Source organism: Rhinolophus ferrumequinum, chromosome X, assembly GCF_004115265.2.
Source record: "Rhinolophus ferrumequinum isolate MPI-CBG mRhiFer1 chromosome X, mRhiFer1_v1.p, whole genome shotgun sequence".
Lineage (NCBI taxonomy): Eukaryota > Metazoa > Chordata > Mammalia > Chiroptera > Rhinolophidae > Rhinolophus > Rhinolophus ferrumequinum.
The window spans coordinates 25,877,530-25,900,936 of record NC_046284.1 but is presented as its reverse complement, the minus strand read 5'-3'; the positions used below and the strand labels follow the sequence as shown (position 1 = coordinate 25,900,936).

The window sequence follows — 23,407 nt, the reverse complement described above, 5'->3', positions numbered from 1 at the left end:
AAACTACACATCACGCTAAAACAAAACAAATTACAATTTGATCGTTTTTGAAATAATTTGCAAAACACTTCAGGATCTTAGAGTGTCTTACTACCATCTTTATAAACAGCAATTATTACTGTATAATGAGTCCTATCTCACAGGATACTAGATGAATATTCTACCTACGAATTTGGATATGATATCAGATTATATTTCACCAAACCTGTACACATAGAGTAAGAACTATTCTAGTGCAGCTCATTCTCAAAGTGGACATTTGTCTTATTCTAGTGTTCAGAAAGGATTTTGTTGTAGCTGCAACTCCCTTTAAATAAACACAATATTGAAAAAAGATCCAGACTGGTCATAATTTTCTCTTTACAAAAAGATTCACATTTGGACTCTTGAAAGTAGTAAAAATTTCCTCTTAATTAAGATTTGATTTTTTAAAGTAATTTGAAATGCAAAAAAAAATGAGTTATAAAACTTTGACTTCTCTTCCCAGGAAATCATCTGTAAAGTGAGGTATGCCTATCAGCCTATTTTAGATAAAAGGGGTTAGGAGTGGGCAGATTTCCAGTTTGGGGGACAGTGAGCAGAAGACTCAAGAGATCATGATCCCTCAAGGAGTCAGACTCCAGCTTTAGCCACGAAGCACCAGTTCTCTGAACCCAAGTCTCTGTTTACAGTAAATGTCCTTTCTGGCCCCCTACAGGACCAATTCAGTTCTGGGATGGGGGTACATATAAGCGTTGTTCCAGCTAAAGTGGAGTCTATTCCATGTTTATGTGTTCACTCATTCAACAATGATTTACTCAGCATCTACTGTGAGCCAGACATTATGCTGAGCTCTAGAGATTTAACTAAGAGCAAGATATTAAAGTCATGTTTCCGGCTTCCAGGAACCTGCAGACCAGCAGGGAGACATAAGCAAGGAATAGGCTTGGAAGGGCTAGGAAAGTCTTCACAGAGACTAGGACCTTCCCCAGATGAGGGGAGAGGGGTCGAGCTCTGTGGGCAGAGGCCACGGGAGGTGCATACAGAGGGGTCTGGAGGGGCGAGAGAGAAGTTCAGGGAACCAAAAGAAGTTTAGAGTGTGGAGCAGGTAATACACGGCTGAGAAAATCACGCACTTGGTAGTAGCTCCAATTTCCTTGCTCTTTAATATGCAGACCTTTCCCCCCTTTCACCCACCCACCCCCTTTTAAAGAGAGCAGAGTTTAATTTAGAAGAATCAGGTTTTATTTAGTGATGTGAATATTAAGAATCTGCCTACATTGTTGAAATATTCACAACGGACTCAATCATTCACATTCATACACACAGAGGAAGTCTGCTGAGTACAAAATGGTTCTTTAGCCATCCAAGCTGCTGTCAAGGACAGCAAAGTGCTTGCCTATCCTGCTGAGGGCTTCAGTCTTCATGAATGTTGAACAGTTTAGCTACTTCATTGAGATCTTCATGTTGCTCACCATCCTTAATGATCTGAGGGAGAGATGAACAGTGGGTCACTAACTCGCTCCATGTGCACTGAGGTCTGGCTGCACAATGGGGCAGCCTGGGCCAGTCCTCACATCACACCGAGAGGGAGTTATGGAACAGCTTTCTACTATCCCCAAATGACTATGTGCCAACTCCCAAGCCACCTAGCCAGGTCCTGAGTGAAAAAGAAACATTCCTGAGCCAAGGTTATACCTTTGTTCTGCTTAGGCACAATTTGACCTGGGTGGACAATACATAGCAGGGCACCTGATGAAGTCACAGGAGCATTTTCCAGCCTGCACTTCCCATTTTCTTCTAAGAGCTCTGACAGGAACCTACCTTCCTTGCTATGGGCATTCGGTTGAAGATGTTCCACAGTACGATCCCCACCACCACTTTGTCCCTGAGGTAGAAGATGACACCTTTGCCGTAGTCCTCCCCTTCGGCAGGGGCCTGAGGGACCAAAGGGTTGCTGGGAGGAACAGCGATTTCTGAGGCCTCGGACTCTGTCTCACTCTCTGATCGGATACCAGTCCCTGTGGCCAACCCCCAAAACAAAGTCAAAACAAAACAAAGTCAGTTATTATGAGCTTGGGAAATTCTAGAAGGAAAAGTGTCTTTCAACACCTGCTTCAAGCTGCTTCTAGATGATTTGTTTTTCTACACCCCCTCAGTAAACACTAGCCTTCTTCGGCCCCTCTCCACTGACAAAGACAACGAAAGCTCTTCCTTGCCAGCTCCTGGGTACTGCATCAGTCTGACCCCAAACTTCCCTCCCTTACTGTCTCATTTTAAATTTATGCTATGGTTATTTCCTGGTATCTGGATTTCTTCAAACTGTGAAAGACTTGCTCTTGTCCTCTGAGAAACATTCTAGAGCTGCATGGTCCAGCATAGCAGCCACTAGCCACATATAGCTATTCTAATTAAAATCAGTGAAAATTTAGAGTATTTTAATTCAAATTAGATAAAATGTAAAACTCAGTTTCTCAATTGCACTAGCCACAATTCAAGTGCTAAGTAGCTACATGTGGCTAGTGGCTAATGTATAGGACAGAGCAGAGATAGAACAATGCTATCATAGCAGAAAACGTTATCGTACAGCACTGCTAGACACACGTTAGCCAAAGCAGGAGAGAGCACTTCCACATGGAAAAACCATAGTGGTGGTGTTTCCTCTTGGCGGTGGCGGGGGGGTATGTGTAGGGGTGTGGGGGTGGAATGGAGGGGGGGCACCTTAGCTTCTGAGAACCAGGCTCCAAGTAATACTACCTAGTGAACAGAGTAGTGACCTGGAGTTTATAAGTCCCTGGGTCCCTCTCCTGGATCCATTTCCCAAGAGAGGTCAGAATTAAGGAGTGCGTGTATGTAATCTACTTGGATTACACAGGGAAAGGACTTATATATCCATATAATGTCTTGTTTCTCCTTAAAGAGCAACTTGTTCTTGAAATGCCCCTGACAAGAGGACACTGAGGTTAAATAACTTCAGCTAAGGTCACGGAAGGAAGAGAGAATAAGGCCTAGGAATTAATGAAAGAGACATGTGTGGGAGAGAAGTTCATTCCAAGAGGTGCCTCCCAACTAAAGAAAACCTGGCATTAAGATCTAACAAATGGAATTAGAGGCAGCTCAAGAATTACTCAGCCCAGTTCTCCACTGCTCGGGGACTGTGGAGGATAGCATGTCCTAAACTAAGGTCCTCAGGCCTAGTTCTCAGGATTAACAGGAAGCAAAAACAAAAACAAAAATGAAAGCAACAAAACAAAACAACATCTAAGAAGTTCAGGTTTTCTTCATCACGCAGGTCTTCCCATCCCCTAGAGACAAACTAAACAACAGAGTTGTTGAGCTAGCCACTTGTCCAGAGTCTAGCATGGAGTCCTACAATATCTGAGTCTATGCTTTGACCAGGGTATCTGATTTTGCCAGCTCTCAGACCACTAAAGAGTGAGGAATTTGGGTTTGGTTTATTTTAAAGCACACATGAAGAGAGGCTTTCACTGGCAGTACCCCCCCCCACCCCTAGCCAATACAGAAAACCCTTGTTCAGGAGAATCTGGACCACGGTTTCTCAACACTCTTCCAAGAGAAGTGGTTGGCTTTCCTTACCTGACTGCTCTGTGGCAGATTTTGGGTTGTCTTGTGCAGTTGCCTTTGCAAAAACCCCAACTGTGGGCAAACTACTATCCACGAGACCAATAGCTTCATAGCCAACATCGGGGCCCAAATCACTCCTAAGGAATGAGAGAGAAGAGGGTGTGCTGTCATGGGACTGTAAAGAATGACACAGGAGGACATTTTCTCTAAGACACCACATTTTCATCCCAACCCATCAACTTGGTATGTGCAACAAAAGAGAAATGCCAAATTGATCTGTTGTCTGCTGGGGCATCTGGTGACAATTGTGAGAAAGCATGATTATCCCAAGCAACTTCTATTTTCCTTAAGAAGACATTATACATATCACATATCCATACAACGATCAATACTTTCTTCAATTTATTCATGCTTTTATCCCATACCACATTTGGGGAGTGATAGGTTCCCCACATTTACTATTCACTATCTTCCTTTAACTCATCCTAAAATTGCCTTTTAGAAGCTTTAAAGAATGCTCCATATTTATGAAATTCAGAGTCTTAGATATTTTACGGTTTCATTAACTTACCATATTTCCTTTTAGCCTTCATGTTTCAAAGCCAGAATTCTTTCTATAAACAGGAACCTTCACCCACTTGGTCATTTTATTTTAACTGATCTTCTTGGAATCTTTCCCATCATGTTGTTCTTAATATGCTAGGAACTTCACAGAATATTTGCAGCACGACACACACCATGGTTTTGTAATCACCTAGGCTACTCAAGCTGTTCTGTTTCTGGTGTTCTACATTTTGTTATCTTCTTGGCCACAGAAGCTCATCGGCCTGGTGTCTTTAGGTAATAGTCTACAATGACTTCTTGCTTTCTGTTTCTGGGGCCGGATAATTGTATGGGTATGGACTGTTTTTTTTTTTTTTTCTCACTGCATTATTTTACATGTGTTGACCCCAAAATCCATGTTTTTGCTGCCCACTCATAAAACTGTAAGTGATCATCCTAAAATATACTCCCATTAGCTGTGAATACCCCTGCTTAGGGGTTTCTGAAACCTTTAAGTTTTTTATGTACCTCATCTTTCAAATCAATAAGATGAAAGTGTGCCAAACAGGGCCAGCCCCAGGACTTAGGAATGTCCACTGCTAACTTCTTGTTATCCAGAGAACTCCCTATATGCTGGACTTTGAACTCCTAATCTTAAAGGTTTCATATGAGTGGGCTGCCTTTTTTGTCAGCATATGGGGCTCATTAGGGTGAGCAGCAAATAACAAATTAAAATATACTGCTGTCTATACTTAAGAATATACTTTTGTACCACCTACTACAGTTTGAACTCTGAGCTCTTTTACCAGAAATGCTGATGTCCTCTCCATTCATTCACCTAGTTAACTTACGCCAAACGGGACCCTTTTACGTGAAGGCTGCTCTGGGGTAGAATGAGTGGACACGAGATAGAATCCCACCCCCACCACCCCGTATAAAGCTAACTGGCCTACAAGGAAACCAAACGATAATGCTGGTTCCATTAATTCTGTGTTCTAATCAGCTGAGTTCTCAAGGCACAAAACTATTACCAGAACATTGACTGATGCCAGTATGGCTTAGCAGCTCCAGTCATATTTTCTCCAGCCAATCTTCCGCTCACAACAGCGTGGTCATGATGCTCTACCCGTCGCCTACCAAGCTTTATATCATAGAAGCATGCGGCATCTCCTGCCTGTGCAAATACATTACATGAGCACGTGATAAAAAAGCAAGTTAAAGACAGAACATAAACATTTTGGGCTCAAAAAACACTTTAATTAATTAAAACATTAACTAATTAATGCTTTCCATCTATAGGCCAGAATCATATATACACTAACAAAAACAGATGCTATTCCATTTAAAAAAAAAATTCTATGCTTCCACAAAGCTAACCTAAATCTTGTATGCTCTGGTTCATACCTATTTCTTCTCATTCTGCCCTTAGCAGAGACAGGACTTTCAATAACTATGATTTTCAGAATATTATTTCCTATGTGTGGAAACCGCTTTTCAGATGTGACTGCTTCTTACATAGAAATCTTTTCCAAGATAAGATTTTTTTTTTTTTTGGTCATTCAGTATACATTCATTCAACAAATATTTATGGAGTACTTATTCTGTACAAAGCATTATACTGTCTGGGTTGCTGAGACAAATCTGACACAAACCTTGCCCACAAAGAGTGTGTAACCTAGCTCAGGAAGATGTACCACTGCTACTCACTACAGTGTGATGCAAACAAGCGATGTGCGATGTGAGAGGTACCATGAGGTGAGCTCAGTGTTTCAAGGAGAGAGAGAACACATGGCCTGAGCTGACCAGCTTCATGAAGGAGGTGGTATATGAGTTCTGTAACACTTTGCTCACCTTTGTGGCTACTTAGACTCCTAAAAATCCAACACCTGAGTGATATTGAAATAAACTGTGAAATCCACTTAATGGAATAGATACAGTTATTAAACTGTTTACAGAATCTGAAACAATGTGGAAAATACTTACATTGTAATGTTAAGTGAAAAAGAGAATACAAATGTTTATACATAGTATGCTTGCCATGACCATCTACAACAAAGGAAAAACAAAACAATGTGCAAGAAAATGAAGTAAAGAAAATATACCAAAACAAAACAAAACAAAACAAAAAACAGTGATTGCTGCAAGTCATTTTCCTCCTTCTTGTCTGTCTTACATATTGAGCGTGTTTTGCTTTTATAACAAGCTAAAAAAAAAAAAATCCAGTACAAGGCTTCCTTCTGGTCAGGATGGTGGAGTAGGTAAATATAGTGCTCACCTCCTCCCATGACCACTTCAAAATTACAACTAAACTACAGAACAAATATTATTGAAAATCACCTGAAGTCTTGATGAATGTAAATCCTATAACTAAGGACATCCAGAAGAAGCCACCTCCAGACTGGTTGGAGGGGTGGAGATGCAGAACGGTCTGGTCCCACACTTATGTGTGGCAATTTAAAAACTGGGAGGACTATCTCGGCTGCGGAGGTCCTCCTCAAGGAGCGAGGGGTCCCAGCCCCACACCAGGCTCCCCAGCCCAGGGTTCCAGTGCTGAGTAGAGAATTCCCTACAACTTCTGGCTGTGAAAACCCATAGAGATTGTGAGTGAGAAGGAAGGAGCTGGAGTCCCAGGTATTCCTCTTAAAGACCCCAAGCATGGACTTACTCACTGATGGACACACTGACTCTGAGCTCCAGCACTGGGGCAGCAGCTGGCAAAGTGCCAGGGACATACAAGGAGGAACTGAATTGTCTGGCTTAGGGTGAGGGCTGGAGGGGGCAGCTTTCTCCCAGGCAGAAGTGCTAGCAGACACCATTGTTCCTTGGTCGAGCCCTGCTCCCCGCACCATATCTGAGTCTCTATCAACCTGGGTAACACTGTTCACCCTGCCTTGGTGACTCCCTGAGACTCCACCTCACCCAACTTTTGGGCCCACCCAAACCGCTTCCAGTGGCTTTTCCATACGAACAGCCTGTTTTGGCTCATGCTGCAGACTTTCCTAAACTCTCTGAAAGGTTCACAAACCACAAACAAGCAGATCTGGCTTCGGCATGCCCCGTACCTCTTGCTAAGGAGCCCTAACCCTGGCACTAGTGGCAGCTAGCCTTGGATCAGCTGAGCCTCTCCCAGGCATCTCCCAGCCCAGCACAAGTGGCAACCATCTGCAGATCACTTTGTAGCTCATACCAAGTAGCCCCAGGCAGGGCACAGGCAGAGGCTGATCCTGGCCTGCACCAGAGCCCCTCCCAAGAGGCCCCAGGACCAACACACCTTGTGGCCAGCTTCAGAGCAGAACAGAGCACTACCCAACCACCTCCACAAACAACACACCCAAAGAACAGACTGGGCAGGCACTAGAGCCCTGCTAAAGTGAATCCTGCTCCATAGGGTCAGCGCCTGCACAACAGCTCCTACAATGTAGTCACAACCAGTCCTCATAACCAATCAACCTGAGAGTCAATACCTCCACTGATGTGCAAACAGCAACCACATCTCAACTATAATAGGAAGGCACACACAACACACAAGGGACACACCTGGAGCAACTGGCTCAGGTGACCAGTGAGACTGTGCCACTGGGCCCCACAGGACACCTACTATATGAGGCCACTTTACTAAGACTGGGAGACAAAGCAGCTCTACCTAATACATAGAAATAAACACAGGGAAGCAGCCAAAATGGGAAGTCAAAGACACATGCCCCAAATGAAAGAACAGAGCAAAAGTCAGAAAAGAACTAAATAAAATGGAGACAATCTACCAGAGGCAGAGTTCAAAACACTGGTTATAAGTATGCTCAATGATCTCTCTAAGAACTTCAACAAAGAGATAGGAAGCATAAAAATGGAGATATAAATCATAAAAAAGAACCAGTCACAAATGAAGCATACAGTAACTGAAAAAAAGAATACATCAGAGGGAATCATAAGTAGATTAGATGAAGCAGAGGGTCGAATCCGTGATTTGGAAGATAAAGTGGCATAAAACACCCAATCAGAGCAGCAAAAAGAAAAAAAAGAATCCAAAAAAAAAAATGAGGATAGTTTAAGGGGCCACTGGGACAACATCAAGTGGACTAACATTCGCATCATTGGAGTACCAGTAGGAGAAGAGAGAGAGAAAGGAGTTGAAAACCTATTTGAAGAAATAATGATGGAAAACTTCCCTAACCTGGCAAAGGAAATAGACATATAAGCTCAGGGAGCACAGAGTCCCAAATAAGATGAACCCAAAGAGGCTCACACCAAGACACATGATAATTAAAATGCCAAAGGTTAAAGACAAAGAGAATCTTAAAAGCAGCAAGAAAAAGTCAGTTAGTTACCTACAAGGGAGCTCCCCTAAGACTGTCAGCTAATTTCTCAACAAAAACTTTGCATGCCAGAAGGGATCAGCAGGAAATATTCAAAGTGATGAAAAGCAAGGACCTATAACCAAGATTACTCTACCCAGCAAAGCTATCATTTGGAATTGAAGGACAGATAAAGAGCATCCCATACAGGAAAAAGCTAAAGTTCATCACCACCAAACCAATATTACAAGAAATGTTAGAGGGACTTCCTTAAGAAGAAGAAAAAGGGGGCAGCCAGATGGCTCAGTTGGTTAAAGCGCAGTGCTCATAACACCAAGGTCGCCAGTTCGATTCCCACATGGGCCAGTGAGCTGCGCCCTCCACAACTAGACTGAAAATAACGACTTGACTTAGAGCTGATGGGTCCTGGAAAAACACACTGTTCCCCAATATTTCCCAATTAAAAAAAAAGAAATTAAAAACAAAAAAGAAGAAGAAACAGAGATAAAAGACATGAATAATAAAATGGCAATAATTACATACCTATTGACAAATTACTTTAAATCTGAATGGATTAAAGGTTCCAATCAAAAGACATTAGGGTGGCTGAATGGATAAGAAAACAAGGCTCGGGGCCAGCCCGGTGGCTCAGGCGGTTGGAGCTCCGTGCTCCTAACGCCTAGGGCTGCCGGTTCTATTCCTACATGGGCCAGTGGGCTCAACCACAAGGTTACTGGTTCGATTCCTCGACTCCCGCAAGGGATGGTGGACTGCGCCCCCTGCAACTAAGATTGAACATGGCACCTTGAGCTGAGCTGCCGCTGAGCTCCAGGATGGCTCAGTCGGTTGGAGCGCGCGTCCTCTTAAGCATAAGGTTGCCGGTTCAACTCCCGCAAGGGATGGTGGGCTGTGCCCCTGGCAAATAACAATGGCAACTGGACCTGGAGCTGAGCTGCACCCTCAACAACTAAAATTGAAAGGACAACAACTTGGAAAAAGTCCTGGAAGTACACACTGTTCCCCAATAAAGTCCTGTTAAAAAAAAAAAAAAGAAAAGAAAACAAGGCCCGTCAACCATAATCAAATATATATACAGTCACGGGATGTGGAGTACAGCATAGGGAATAGAGTCAATGGAATTGTAATAGCTATGTACAATGTCAGAGGGGTAGTAAATTGGGGGAGGGGTTTATCACTTTGTGAGGGGTATAAATGTCTAACTATTACATTGCTTTGTACACCTGAAACTAGTAAAAAAAAGAGAAATATTGTGTTATCACCTAGTTCAAAAAAAAGGAAAGAAGGAAAAGAAGGCCCTTACACATGCTGCCTACACAAGACTCACTTCAGATCAAAAGACACACATAGACTGAAAGTAAAGGGATGGAAAAAGATACTTCATGAAGATGGAAATGAAAAAAAAAAGGTGGAGTAACAATACTTATCCTAGACAAAATAGACTTTGATACAAGAGACAAGGAAGGACCCAGTAATCCCACTTGTGGGTATTTATTCAAAGAAACCCAGAACACTACTTCGAAGGGACATGTGAATCCATATGTTCATTGCAGTATTGTTTACAATGGCCAAGATGTGGAGGCAGCCTGGGTGTCCATCACTGGATGAATGGATGAAGAAGAGATGGAACATATATACAATGGAATATCACTCAGCCATAAAAAAAGAATAAAATTTTATGATTTGTGACAACATGGATGGACTAGAAGGTATTAGGCTAAGTGAAATAAGTCAGACAGAGATAGACAAATACCACACGATCTCACTTATATATGGAATCTAAGGGACAAAATAAATGGAAGAAACAAACTCACAGATACAGAGAATAGTTTGATGGTTGCCACATGGGAAGAGGTTTGGGGGGCTGGGTGAAAACTGGGAAGGGATTAAGAAGTACAAATTGGTAGTTACAAAACAGACCTGGGGATGCAAATTACAGCATAAGGAATATAGTCAATAATATTGTAATAACTATGTATGGTGTCAGATGGGTACTAGATTTATTGGGGTGATCACTTCGTAAGTTATATAAATGTCTAACCACTATGTTGTACATTTGAAACTAATATAATATTGTATGCCAATTGTAACTGAAAACAAAGATTAAAAATTTAAAAAAATCCAGTACACTTTATCATTAAAAAAAAAAAAAAAAAAGCTGTAAGGGGAAAACACCCTTTAAAGTTCCTATGTCCTTAGTTGCAGAGTCCATAATCAAACACAATACACTTGTAACAATCTAACAATGGGGAAATTACCTCATGGTTCCTACATACTATATAGTCTTGTTTGTGTCAGAACAGGTTTTTTTAAAACAGCTAGAAATAGTACTCAAGTAAAATGAAAACAAGTAATTTTCCTTTCTAGAGAATGTCATAAAATTGCCTCATCCTCCATTCGCTGGACTCAAGTTCAGGCAGAGGGAACAGCAGATCAGCCTGAAAGCTGTGCACACGCCTGCCAGGGTGATTCCGATGGCTGCTGCCAACAGGAGCACCGGAAGAGCTCTAGTTCTGCAGGCATACACACTGTTCATTTCCTTTACCACTAGCTTACAGCATGAGACCATACCTGGTCTTGTAAATGAAGCAGTTCATAAGTTTCTGTTCTCTACCCTCAGCCTCCACTTGACCCTAGTGGGATAAGCTACTGATGAGCTTTATTTAGCACCCCACTGGGCAGACTTGCTCCTAGGCTGGGGACAAGGAACCATGAACTGTGCTTGGTCTTGCTGTAGTGTACTTACCACCCAGATGTTAGAGCGTGCTTGGAGCTCTGCGTTTACCCGGAAGCCACCAAAATCTGAGTCTATCTCCAATCCACCAGTCTTGGCCAACTCAACATTGGGCTCCAGGCCCACAGCTGCCACTATGTGGTCAGTTTCTACCTGAGGCAAAAAATAAGTAATTTGTTTAATTACCACAGTTTCCATGTATGCTTCTGGACATAGCAACTGCATATCATGTCATTCAGAATTGGGGCTTTACAAAAAAATCATTGGTTAACTCACTGCTGACAAACAGATTTTAAGTTCTATTTCATAGTTTCTCCCTCCACACACCCATACCCCATATCATCTGAAGAGAAATCTGCCACCCTAGTTAGGTCTCAAAAATCTATGATAAGATAGGAGGGCCTATGGGAAAGTGGGTCACAGGTGTCTACTCTGGCTCTCATCATTCTTATTTTAATGCAGGGACAGTTCATTCAGAAAATCATGATAGGTTAGTGGTGGCTGCCACAAAAGCTAATCTACTGGTATCAAAAGAATGAGGAGAGGGGAGGGGAGGGCTGGAAGGTCTTCTGGCAGCCTGTCTCCCCCTCCTTACCTTTCGGCCGTCTTTCAGCTTGATGAGTAACTTGCCACCACTGACTCCGACTGATTGCACAATAGCATCAGGCAGCACCTTAACCCCCTCTGTAAAGGCAAAAAGACCTGAGGCTGAGCCTGTGTCTACTTCATGAAAAGTAGGGAAGCTGACTAGAGGCATCTGCTGTCAGAAAACCAGTAATTATCAGCATGCAGGCAGCCTTGGAGTAGGCCAAGAGAACCTACAGCCACAGTTCCTTTTCAGCACTTCTGAGATCTGGTGTAGGCGATTCAGAACACCTACATGGCTGACTGGAGAATGGCAGAAGGGAAATATTTCATCTGCTGAGTGATATAACTTATGTCAAGGGGGGTCCCAAAGAAGCAAACTTTGCAGTAGGCCTAACTCAAAGGAAAGAGTGGCAACATATGGAAAGAGTCTCTCTACCTCGTCTGACTTTTTCCATGGTCCAGTTGCTGAGGTATTCAGGTAGGATCTTTCCCATATTTCCTTTCTCAGGGAAGAGCTGAATCACTTCAGTGCCCAAGGTTCGAGCTGGGAAGAAGAAACAGAGTAGGTATAGCAGGAGGCAAAAACCAGTCCTAAGACAGGAAGCAAAGTAAAGGAGCAGCAGGCAGCCAGTTACTACACAGAGGGCAATACTGCAACCCAAGCCAGAGCTCCCACTTGTGGGGCACTGGGACACGAGGGCATTCACAAGGCAAATACAACAGGTGCCAGAACTGTTGTAGCTAGATTTGACTACATACTGTGAACTTAGTGCACTTACACCCAGACGTCACCTTGTGCTTACACAGTGCCATGCAACCTCTGAATAGTAAGTACCCTCTTGAGAAGATGCCCTGATTTCACATGGCTGAGAAATAACATTAATAAAAATGGTTGCCATGAAACATTCAAACTGGAACTCACGGATCTGTCAAACTGGGAACCAACGTGTGTCTGAAGTAAGTCTTTGACTTTTACAGGGAGTAGTCTACATTGCCCTTAGCATCTTACTTTCCTTAATATTTGATTTCTAAGGAGTCTTGGCCTAGAGGCTAGAGGAAAGAAAAGCATCGCTGCTCAGTTGCTCAGATGATAGCTTTGTGGTCACTAAAGGATCCCTCATCAGAACTAACCTACCTTAGCTTTTCATCACATAAACCTTAATTAAACTTTTTCTACTGATCCTGGCAAATGCATCCCTGGAATTTACGAGAACCCCAAAAAGCATGTAATATCAGACCAGAGGAAGAAAACAGAGGTCACTCACCCTTTCTGCCAAGAGCACAGGCCAGTTCGCTACCAAGGAAGCCCCCACCAATAATCGTGATGGACTTGACCTCGCGGGAAATCTTCTCTAAGGTTCTAAAGTCTCCAACCTGCAGGATCACACTAGTTTAGTCCATTGATTTCCCAAAAAGGCATAAAATGGAAATACGAGGAAATATTTTCTGCTAAATCTTTGACAACAGTAATTTGCACATAAGATCTTCTTGTAAAAAGTGGCTCAATTATAGACCATATGTTATTGATGTAAATTTCTTTCTCCACTGTAACACTCCTTCTAGTAACACTAGTTCTCAACTGGGGGCAGTTTTGCCCCTTCACCCCCAAGGGACATTTGGCAATGTCTGGAGACATTTTTGGCTGTCACAACTGGAGTGGGGCCATGCTGCTTGCAGCTAGTGGATGGAGTCCAGGGATGCTGCTAAACATCCTACGATGCACACGACAGCCCCTCACAGCAAACCATTATCCAGCTTTAAATGTTAGTAGTACAGAGGTTCACAAACCTTATTCTATCAAGAACTTAAAGGATAGGACAAATCTTTTCAACTACCCATAAGAGTGGGAAATTTCTGCAGTTTTCATAAGTAAAGAACGGTGATAAGAAGCAATCTGCCCTTTCTTTTTCACTTAGGTACTTTGAGCTTTTCTCCCCAAAGTCTTCACAACAGAACTTGCAATGAAAAATGCCAAGAAGCTATGAGTTCCAATGACTCAAAAACATCAGGAAAAAACAACTATGGAAGAGCCATTGGAAGAACTACAGCAAGCAATAAAAACACCAAATGTATTTTTCTCCTAAGAGCTTAAAACACTTGAGTGAGGTGTGTGAGAGAAGAAGTGACTTGCTCAAGGCCAGGTAAGCAGTCTGGAGAAGAGCCATAAACAGAACTCGAATCTCCCAATTCCTGGGTGGGTACTTTGGGTCCACAAGATTAGGTTATCTCTTCAAAACTGACACAACAAAAGCACTAAAGCAGACAATTACCTTTCTGAAAAGTGTTGTTCTACTCTTCACCTCTGCTCCAGCCCTATCAATGGCAGACAGACTTCTTGGAGTGCCTCCTGGAAATAAGAAAACCCTTTTAGCCCAACAAGCAGGAGCTAGCCCAGCCCCCCCCCCCAAAAGGTGGCACTGTGGTGTGTGTGCTCCGCTAGTGCTACAGTAGCAGCAACAGGATACAGGCTTTGTTTTCTTTCAACTCCACTCACAGCAGGCTTTGAGAAGCAGATTTGGGAGTCTCTCTTCAAAGGGCCTACCCTCCCCATAGATGGTCACAGGGCCTCACTTTCTACTTCCCCAGTCTCTTCTAGTTTCTCATAAGGATTCACCAGATAGCATAGCTATGTTTAAGCAATTACTTCGGTCTCCTTTCTTGATTTCTGATTGGAACTGTCAATGAGGCCACAAGGCTATGCCACTTTCAGGGCAGAGGGCAGGGGCTAAGGAGGGAGAGGAAGAAAGGCCATCCCCTGTAATACCCATCCATGCTTTTACCTGAAGGAACAGCAACGATAATCCAGAAGGGTGTTGATGGAACACCTGTAGTTAGCTGGGCTTTGCACCAAGACAAGACACCCACTTCAAAGAGCCTGGGTTTTGGTTTTCTAAAGATTAAGTAAGTAATGCCTTCTATACTAAAACTTGAATGAGCTGTATCAGGGAAGAAAGTCATCTCCAGAAATGCTCACCTGTTGCAATCAAGCATTTTTCATAGGTTATTTGAGAGCCATCATTAAGTTTCACCATGTTGCCTCTCACATCCAGCTGTACTACCTGGTAAAGTCATATACACACACAGAAAGATGTAGAGATGAATTAGCTTTTTCAAAATTTTATTGAGATATAAAATTAAACATAAAGATAAAATTCACCATTTTAAGTGTACCATTCCGTGGTTTGTAGCGTATTCACAAGGTCATGCAACCATTACCACTATCTAATTCCAGAACATTTCTATCACCTGTACCTGTTAACCATCAGCCTGATGAGAAGAATTAGTTTTTGACCTAAGGTGATCAATCCTTAAGAGACCATTTCTGAGTAATCACTGGCATCACAGCTTCTGGTGCCCAGTTTGTTCAGTTGGTCCTTATTCCCTAAGCAGCCATCATTAGAGCAAGTCCCTACAGTCCAAAAGTCCCTGCCCAATTTGCGGAAATGGAGCACAGGGACAGGCTTTTCTGCGTGAGGATGTGGAATCCTGCCTGATGTTTTTCTGTTAGCAACTCTCCTACATCCTCACCGTTATTACAGGATACTTTCTCCAACTTCTAGCCCTCACTAAAATGAACGAGCCCCCAAAGACAGCTCGTTCCCCCACGCTCCTCCCCATCACATGGCCAGGAGGGGGTACTGGCTGTTGCTGCTTCCAGGTTCTTATACCCTCATCTCCCTCCGAGGAACACCAATCTATATGTCTACAAATCACTGTTACCCAGCTCCCTCCTGGCCACTCGTCCTCATTCACTGAAGATCTGCGAACCTGGCTCATACTTTTCCTCTGAGCCACATCCAGAATTTTGTTATCTCTTAACCTCTACTTCTACTTCAGATACCCCCATCTTAGGTTACAATTTTCCATCCTTCCAGCTTTCTCTCAGTCCCGTTGTCATCTATACTTGCTTTTGATTTTCTCTTACCCAGCAGGCTATTCCAGCCCAATTGGGCCAATGGTAGATCACCCCCAAACTGTTCTCTTGCCAGTATCCCTAATTCCCCTGTACCCTACTCCTTCTTATAGTGAAAAGCTTGAGCTTTGGAGTCAGAGACTGGGGTTCCAGGCTCTGCTCCACTCCTTACTAGCTGTGAGACCATTCATTCAAGACTTATTTATTTATTGATTGATTTTTAATTTTTTATTGAGACATATTGGGGAACAGTGTGTTTTTCCAGGACCCATCAGCTCCAAGTCAAATCATTGTCTTCAATCTAGTTGTGGAGGGCACAGCTCACTGGCCCATGTGGGAACCAACCCGAGCACCCTGTTTTTCATAGCTCACACTTTAACCACCTGGGTCATCCAGCTGCCCCAAGATATGTTTATTGAACACCTATTATGTGTCAGGCACTATGCTAAGTGCTGGGGACACAATGGTGAGAAAAATAGATCTCTCCCCCGCCTGCAGAGTCCAGTAACCAAGACAGACAATTTAACAAGCACTATAATCAAGCATGAGAAATCAAGAGTGAGAAATGCTCTGATAAGGGCAGTACAGATAGCTGTAAGAACATATGACAGGAGCACCCAGTCGAGCTTTCTGGAGGCAATGACATACACTGAGATCGGATGGATGAGCAGCTTCTTTAGCCTCCTTTGATTTGTGCTGGATAAGCCCCTTCTTCAACCCAACCCCATTACTTAACACTTACACTGCTCACTCTCACATAACCACCTGGTATCCAAGTTTATTGTAAAAACAAGTGAAGCCATTAGATGCGATCTTCCCCAACTTCTCAAAAGGGTTCCTACCTCCCAACCCTCAAATAGAAACCTTACTTCCTTTCTTCCAGCTGCTGGAATTAGGTATCCTCTCTGTTCTGTTTCTGTTCCTGACCCCCATCCCTTCCTTTCTCTCCCAGAACCTTCCCTGATTAGTCACCCACTCACTCTCCCTACCTCTCTCCTGACATCTTACACCTTCAGCCCACTAACATGCTTAAGTCTGTCCCATCCTAAAAGTCCCACCTCTGATTCTACATCCTCCTGGCTTTTGTCCAATTGCCATTTCCCTTTTCTCATTTAAACTTTTTGAAAGTTTATCAACTCTTTTCTAACTTCATAATGATATCTGAGCTGCTAAATCAAATGGGTCATTTTACAATGCTTTTCTTACCAGATTCCTTTGCTTCAGTAACACTGCAGATCACATCCTCCTCCTTGAAACTCTTTCTAACCTGGGCCCCTGTCCTGGGCTCTCTTCATACTGCCCCTGAACTTCTTTCCTAGCCTTCTCAGTGGACTCTTCTTCTTAAGCCTGCTGCCTAAAAGTTGGGTTCCCAGGGCTTCATCCTTGCCCTACTCCTCTTCTGAGTACAGAACTTCTCCGTGGGAGGCTTCACCCACTCTCATGGTTTCAACTCCTACACATATGCAGATGATCTCCGAATCTCTGTCTGAGCCCAGAACCCACCTCTGAGTGTCACAGTCACAGATCCCACTGCCCAAAGGACATCTCCACAGATATTCCAATTTATACTTAACAGTCCCAAACTAAACTATATCCCCCCCCTCTAAACTAGAGCTTCCTCTTGTAATGTCTCGCTCAGTTGGGGGTACCTCACCACCTACCACACACGCTGGAAACCAGAAAATCATCTTTGCCCCCTCCCTTTCCCTCATGTTCCACCTTCAATCAATCAATCACACTGGCCAAGTTTGCCTCCTAAGCATGTCTCCGGTGTTCCCCACCTTTCACCACCTTGTTCTCAGGAAGCTATACACTGATGTTAGTAAGAGCTTGGGCTCTGCAATCACAATTCAGCAGTCAGGCAGATCTGGGCTCAAATTCTGTCTCCACCACTTATTAGCTCTATGATCTTGGGCAAATAAACCTCTTTTTAACTTCAATTTCTTTCTCTATAGAATGGAAATTATAATAGTACTTACCTCATAAGATTATTGTGAGGAAAAAATGAGATAATACACATAAAGTGTGAAGACTGTGCTTACTTCATCACCATCACCACTACTGCCCTAATTTGGGCTCCCATCATCTCTCACCTGGATTTCTGCAATAGTCTTTGAAATGGTCTCTCTCTTGTCTTGTTCCCTGAAACCCATCCTTCTCACAGCCAATGGAGAGATTATTTAAAATTCAACCCAACTGTATTATATTATTATATCCTTGTCTAAAATTCAATAGCTTCCCAGTACCTGTGGGGGAAAACTTAAGCTCTTTCATACAACAGAGCTCTCCACTCTCCATGATCAGGTTCCTGGGAGAGATGACGTCCCAGTTTCATCTCTTGCCACTCCTTAACTTGTACTTTCTGCTCTGCCAGTACTAGCTGCTTGTGTTTCCCTGCACTAAATATGCTTTTTCGTATCCGTGTGCCTTTCCTTATGCTGTTCTTTTTTACCTGAATGCACTTCACTTCTCTCTAATCTTGTGAATGCCTCTTCATTCCATAAGATTTCCCATTTTATAAGACTGCCTCCTCCAGGAAGCCTTCCCTCAAACCATCACTATACTGGGTACGCTTCCCAGTAATTCCCACAATACACTGTGCATATCTGTCTTGCTCTACATCTATGTGTTATGATTGCTTGTCTGTGTTTCTGTCTAATATTGTTAGCCCCAGTAGGGTAGGGCCTGTGTGTTATTTACACATAGGGGATACTTAACACATAATGTCTCATTACCAGCTTATCAACAAACCTATATCCATCTTCTGTGCCTATCGTCCCTTTATAGAAGTGGGCTTGTTCCTATCATAGGTCAATGTCTCCATGTGTGATCTGGATCCCATTTACACTGGGCTTTGCTCCTGATAACCACTCCCTGTCTACTGGAAAACTGATTATCATTAGTTTACAAACACACTCTTGTAACTCCCAGTAACAAAAACCAAACATAGCACAAAATAAAACCCTCCCCGGAGCCCACAAGTGCCCCCATTACTCAGGCACTCACCTTTGTAAAGTCTGCCAATATTTTCCATGCTGACATTATGCCTGAATTACTTTACTATCCTGAACAATATACATTTGTCAATCTCTCATCAGCAGCAATCCCAGAGAAATGTTAGTGTGGAAAAATAGGAAGAAGAAGGAAGGGCAGATAAGCAAATCAGGAAAGGGAACAGCTTTAGGGTCATGGTCCCAGTGATTTGAGTTCCCTGGGAAAGTTCAGTTAGCATTTTACTCTAGGCTTTGAGATCAGTGCTTTCCCCAAGAAGACACACTAATACTGCCAGTGCAGCCTGGCAGTATTAAACCTAAAATGACTTGATCCTTCTTATGAATTACAATGGCAGGACAGATGTAAATGGTACTGGGAATACAAGTCACCATACTCGCTGCCCACATGGCACATGCATGGAGCCTGACAAAAGAAGCAACCTCCTAGCTCACCTTTTTCCCAGTGAGGACAGCCACACCACCATTCTCAATGTGAGGCAGGTCCTGAGCAGAGACATAGAAAGAAGGTGGCTGGAAATATATGCTGTACAGAGAAGAGAGAGAAAATGTTATAAGCACTTGGAACTGCTATCAACTTCCCCTATAGCTTTAGTAAAACTGTTTCCATTATGAAAAACTTTTAGGAATGTCTCCAAGGCCACTAAATCTTGGTCATGACTTACTTATAAAGAAGTATTTTAGATCAGTGGTTCTCTACTGGGGGCAATTTTGCACAACTCCCATTCCACCCCCCACGGGAACATCTGGCAATGTCTGGAGACATTTTGGGCTGTAACAGCTTGGGGGTGAGGATGCTACTGGTATCTAGTGGGTAGAAGCCAGGGATGCTACAAAACACTCGACAGTGAACAGACCACCCCCACAACAAAGAATTATCCAGCTCCAAGTGTCAAATAGTGCCAAGGTTGAGAAACGCTGCTCTAGATTTAGGTTCATTTCAAAATTAGAACAAAAGGAGTGTTCAAGGAGCTGGTATTCACACATCCACCTAAACAAGCTGTCCAGAATGGTGCTCGTCAATGGACAGGTAGGTCTAGCTCCTGAGATGATTTTGCCTCAAACACTAGACAGTAACTGTGAGATATTAATTAAGGGACGGCTAAGATAATTGGAAGTATGCATCCTGCTTCAGAAAGAAACATGATAGCGGGGGTGAGGGAGCTGGATAGACTTATAAAGTTCAGTACAATATCAAAGGGATCACTAAGGAGAAAAAAGCTGGAACCCAAAGTACATGGCAATTGAAACAAGAGATCCCAGCCGTCCTTTAAAAGGAAAAGCCTTCTGAGCATGGTGCAGTGTCAGATAATTGCTGGACTTATCATGGTGACTACTTCTTTAGGTATATAAATGTTGAATAACTATGGTGTGCCCCTGAAACTAATATAATATTGTATGCTAGCTGTATTTAAATTAAAATCTTATAAAATAAAAAAAGAAGTTTTAAAAAATAAAAAATAAATTAAAAGGTTACTGGACCTGCATTTCTGTTTTTGTACAAACATGCTAATAAAGAGTTCTTTACAGAGTGCCCACTCTACCCCTGCAATTCTGAATGTCTGCTAGGGTGTCCAAAAAGGTGCCACAGAACAGTGTCTTTTCTTTGCTTTTCTTTGCCCAGGTGAGTATAAAGAAGTGACAACACACGTGGAGCTGATCATCACTGGAGAAGTCTAACATAAAAGTCCTAGAAATGGGAGCATTAGTACTTCAGAGGCCATTACACCTTCAGTTGTTGGTAGATCTGGTAACAGACTCCAGGACTCCTGCCACTGTAGCCTGCTGTCCCTGGGCTGTACCAAGTGCACACCAGAGCAGGCTCCGGTGTGTGGCCATGTCATCTGTCCTATGGACTGCACATGGTTCATGCAAAATCCCGACCCACTCCCCATGCTTAGGTGAAGTTGTTAGTCAGGCCTATTTTACATAAGCGAACACACCTTCTCTCTTTCCCATTCCACTGTCTGAATCGCAGTGTCTTTGTGACATTTGGATCATCTGAAAACCACAGTTCTTTTGAAAGAGGAGGTCGCATGTATGGCAGCTCAGGATCTTCAGATACAATCAGTACCTTTAGACATAGAATAATGATACTTATCAGAGAGAAGTCATTTAAGAGGCAGATATCAAAGTGTTCACATTGGCTAAGTGCCTGCAGACAACACCATCCGTGCCAAGCAAGAGAGTGTGTGCCTTACCCTGGCCCCAGGATCCCGAGCCCGGATGGATCTGGCTGCAGCAAAAGCAGCAGTGCCCCCACCGATGAGCAGGAATGGAACATGACTTGGTACCCTGACTGTAGGAACTGACTCTCCTTCTGGAGCTGTAAGCAACAGAACAGACAGGGTGAATTTACTGAAATTCTCAGATGACCGCTTGCCACTATTAAAAAAAAAAAATCACCTTGCACTAGTCTCAGTCCTTTACTAGCAAAACACTGTACCTACATTTATCTTAACAAACTTCACAGCATCCTGGCGGCACAAGAAAAGAAAATACTCCCTTCAGTTCATAAGTGAAAAATACCCCAAAAGAAGTGAATGATTTGGCCAATGCCATTCATTCAGTAAGTCTGTCAGAACTAGAACCTGCGTTAAATGTTTAGCTATTTCTAAAATCTATTAGAAAGTATATATTAAAAGGCTTCTGCCCTTTGCATTAATTTCTTAATGACCAACAGGAAAATATCAAATTCGGTTTCACTTTTTGTTAGCAATAAAAGGGGAAAACCTAGCAGGTCAATTGGGGATTATTATACAGTATTCAAGAATAAGGAGGTGTTACTGAAGAAAGCAATGTAAATCACCCACCCAGGGCTGTGGGGCTTATTAAAGGATTAAAACATTCCTCTCTGAAAAATCAAGCCAGTCCTGTGTGATGGAAGTGCCGGCTAGGGTTCTATGCTGTAGCAAAACAAATACATCTTTAACAACTAACTCAAAACTCCAAAGTCTCAAAAGGGGAACAAGACCGACCAAAAGAATTTCCTCATTGAAAAAAACGCCTTCATCTGTTTTCCAATGAATTTCCCTTGCCAAGCTTGCCTTTTTAATTTCAAGTTTGCCTTTTAAGAGTCTAATATAAAAAAAAAAAACCACCAATGATCACCATCACTAATTTTATTCTCAAACCCAAATTCCAGTCAAATACTTTGACAATTTGCTGCCAGGCCTGGCATAATACCATAATTTCTGGAAGCTTACAATGTCACAGCATCACTGCGTCAACAAGATATCTGTAGAGCAGAGCACTCAAACTGTTTCTAACTTTCCCTTCATATACTGAGCCTCAAATCATACTCACCAGATGACGCAGCCCTTTTCTGTTTCTCTTCTGGTGTCAGTCCTAACCCTGAAATTCTTTCACTATATCTTTTTTGGTCATCTTTTAAAATCTTGTAGGCCTGTAGATCCAAACATGGAGAATGTTTATTTCATCATATAGCTAGCTCATACCATCAGTAATATCATTATCTTCCAATTAAATGAGAAGCTTTTGTCTACACGAGTTGAGTTCTATGCGAAAATCACTGAGGCAAAATTGTTTTCTTAAGAAATAAAAATATTGAGTGTGTACACACTTGGTGTGGAAAGAATACAGGTTAAGCAGATGAAATTATTCCAGTTTCAGATTTCCTTAGGGTCTATGTGAAGTTTTCCTCATACTGTATTTAATTCTGAAGGTACAGCTGAAGAAAAAAGAAAAACACTCTGGGTGAACACACAATGTGATATATAGAGATGATGTATTACAGAATTGTACACCTGAAACCTATGTAACTTTACTAACAACTGCCACCCCAATAAAGTTTAATTAATATTAAAAAAAAGAAAAACATTTTATACTAGAAAAATAAAGTATTAGGAAGGGCTGAACTTTATAAAAGGGAGTTTGGACTATGCTGGATATTAGCTGTGAAACTAATCTATATGGTCCAGGGTAGGAAGTAAGGACTTAAGTTTTACTGGTAGGTGTCCCAACTTTTGCTGGGTATTTAGACAATGCTCTAAAATGTGATCACCTGTATTCTAGTCTGACAGAGTAATCTTTCCCTCAATGGTCTATTCTTTCACGACACTCAGATGTTCATTAAGATCAAACACCTTGCTTAAACACCTGTGGTATTTCAACTATATTGTCTTCTCCATCCCTTCCAATTGAAGAAGGGTACCTTAGCATTATGACTAATTGTTTTTTTTTTATAACATACAGCATCAGAGTTTATTGGAAAAAAATTTAAAAGCAGTAGGCAAGAATGAATTGTTTTAATTACAATACTTTTTGCGCTTTTTTACCCCAAAGGGTCAACAAGACAGGGATTTAAGTGACCCTGTATCAAGTGAAATCCCAAATTATTAATTAATTGGAGGAGAAAATAAGGACAATCAGAGGAAATATCATAAAACATGCTCTAAGAATATTTCTACAAGCCCCTTACAGAGCAGCCCGTTAGGCAACGTGCTGCAATAAGGAACTTGGCCCCTGGACTTGGACTTAATGCTTATCAGCCTAGAAACATCCAACATGATATGGCTGGATTAGAAAATTAAGTACTGTATAAAACACAATGGTTATTCCTTGAATTTACCACTAAGTTCATCAAATAAATTGAATTCAACTAACATTAATTAAGTTTTTTAAATCTTGGCATCAGATACAATACATGAGTCCAGTATTTACTCATACACTAATGTGTATATGTGTGTATGTATGTGTGTGTGTGTGTGTGTGTGTGTATTTC

General features: G+C 42.3%; 1 protein-coding gene across 2 annotated transcripts in view; it reads right to left on the bottom strand.

The window, feature by feature from the left end:
- Positions 1-1,201: 1,201 nt before the first annotated feature.
- AIFM1 (apoptosis inducing factor mitochondria associated 1) overlaps positions 1,202-23,407 on the bottom strand; it is a 34,230-nt gene continuing 12,024 nt past the window's right edge. For both annotated transcript variants that reach the window (XM_033109611.1, XM_033109602.1), the window contains exons 3-16: positions 21,970-22,069; positions 20,865-20,989; positions 20,607-20,737; positions 19,099-19,189; positions 14,714-14,798; positions 14,010-14,086; positions 13,005-13,113; positions 12,176-12,283; positions 11,747-11,835; positions 11,164-11,304; positions 5,139-5,281; positions 3,577-3,701; positions 1,804-2,000; positions 1,202-1,467 (exon numbers count right to left, since the gene is read on the bottom strand). In XM_033109611.1, coding sequence (XP_032965502.1) covers positions 1,396-1,467; positions 1,804-2,000; positions 3,577-3,701; positions 5,139-5,281; positions 11,164-11,304; positions 11,747-11,835; positions 12,176-12,283; positions 13,005-13,113; positions 14,010-14,086; positions 14,714-14,798; positions 19,099-19,189; positions 20,607-20,737; positions 20,865-20,989; positions 21,970-22,069 — 1,593 coding nt within the window. In that variant the 3' untranslated portion in view covers positions 1,202-1,395. The remainder of the gene's footprint in view (positions 1,468-1,803; positions 2,001-3,576; positions 3,702-5,138; positions 5,282-11,163; positions 11,305-11,746; positions 11,836-12,175; positions 12,284-13,004; positions 13,114-14,009; positions 14,087-14,713; positions 14,799-19,098; positions 19,190-20,606; positions 20,738-20,864; positions 20,990-21,969; positions 22,070-23,407) is intronic.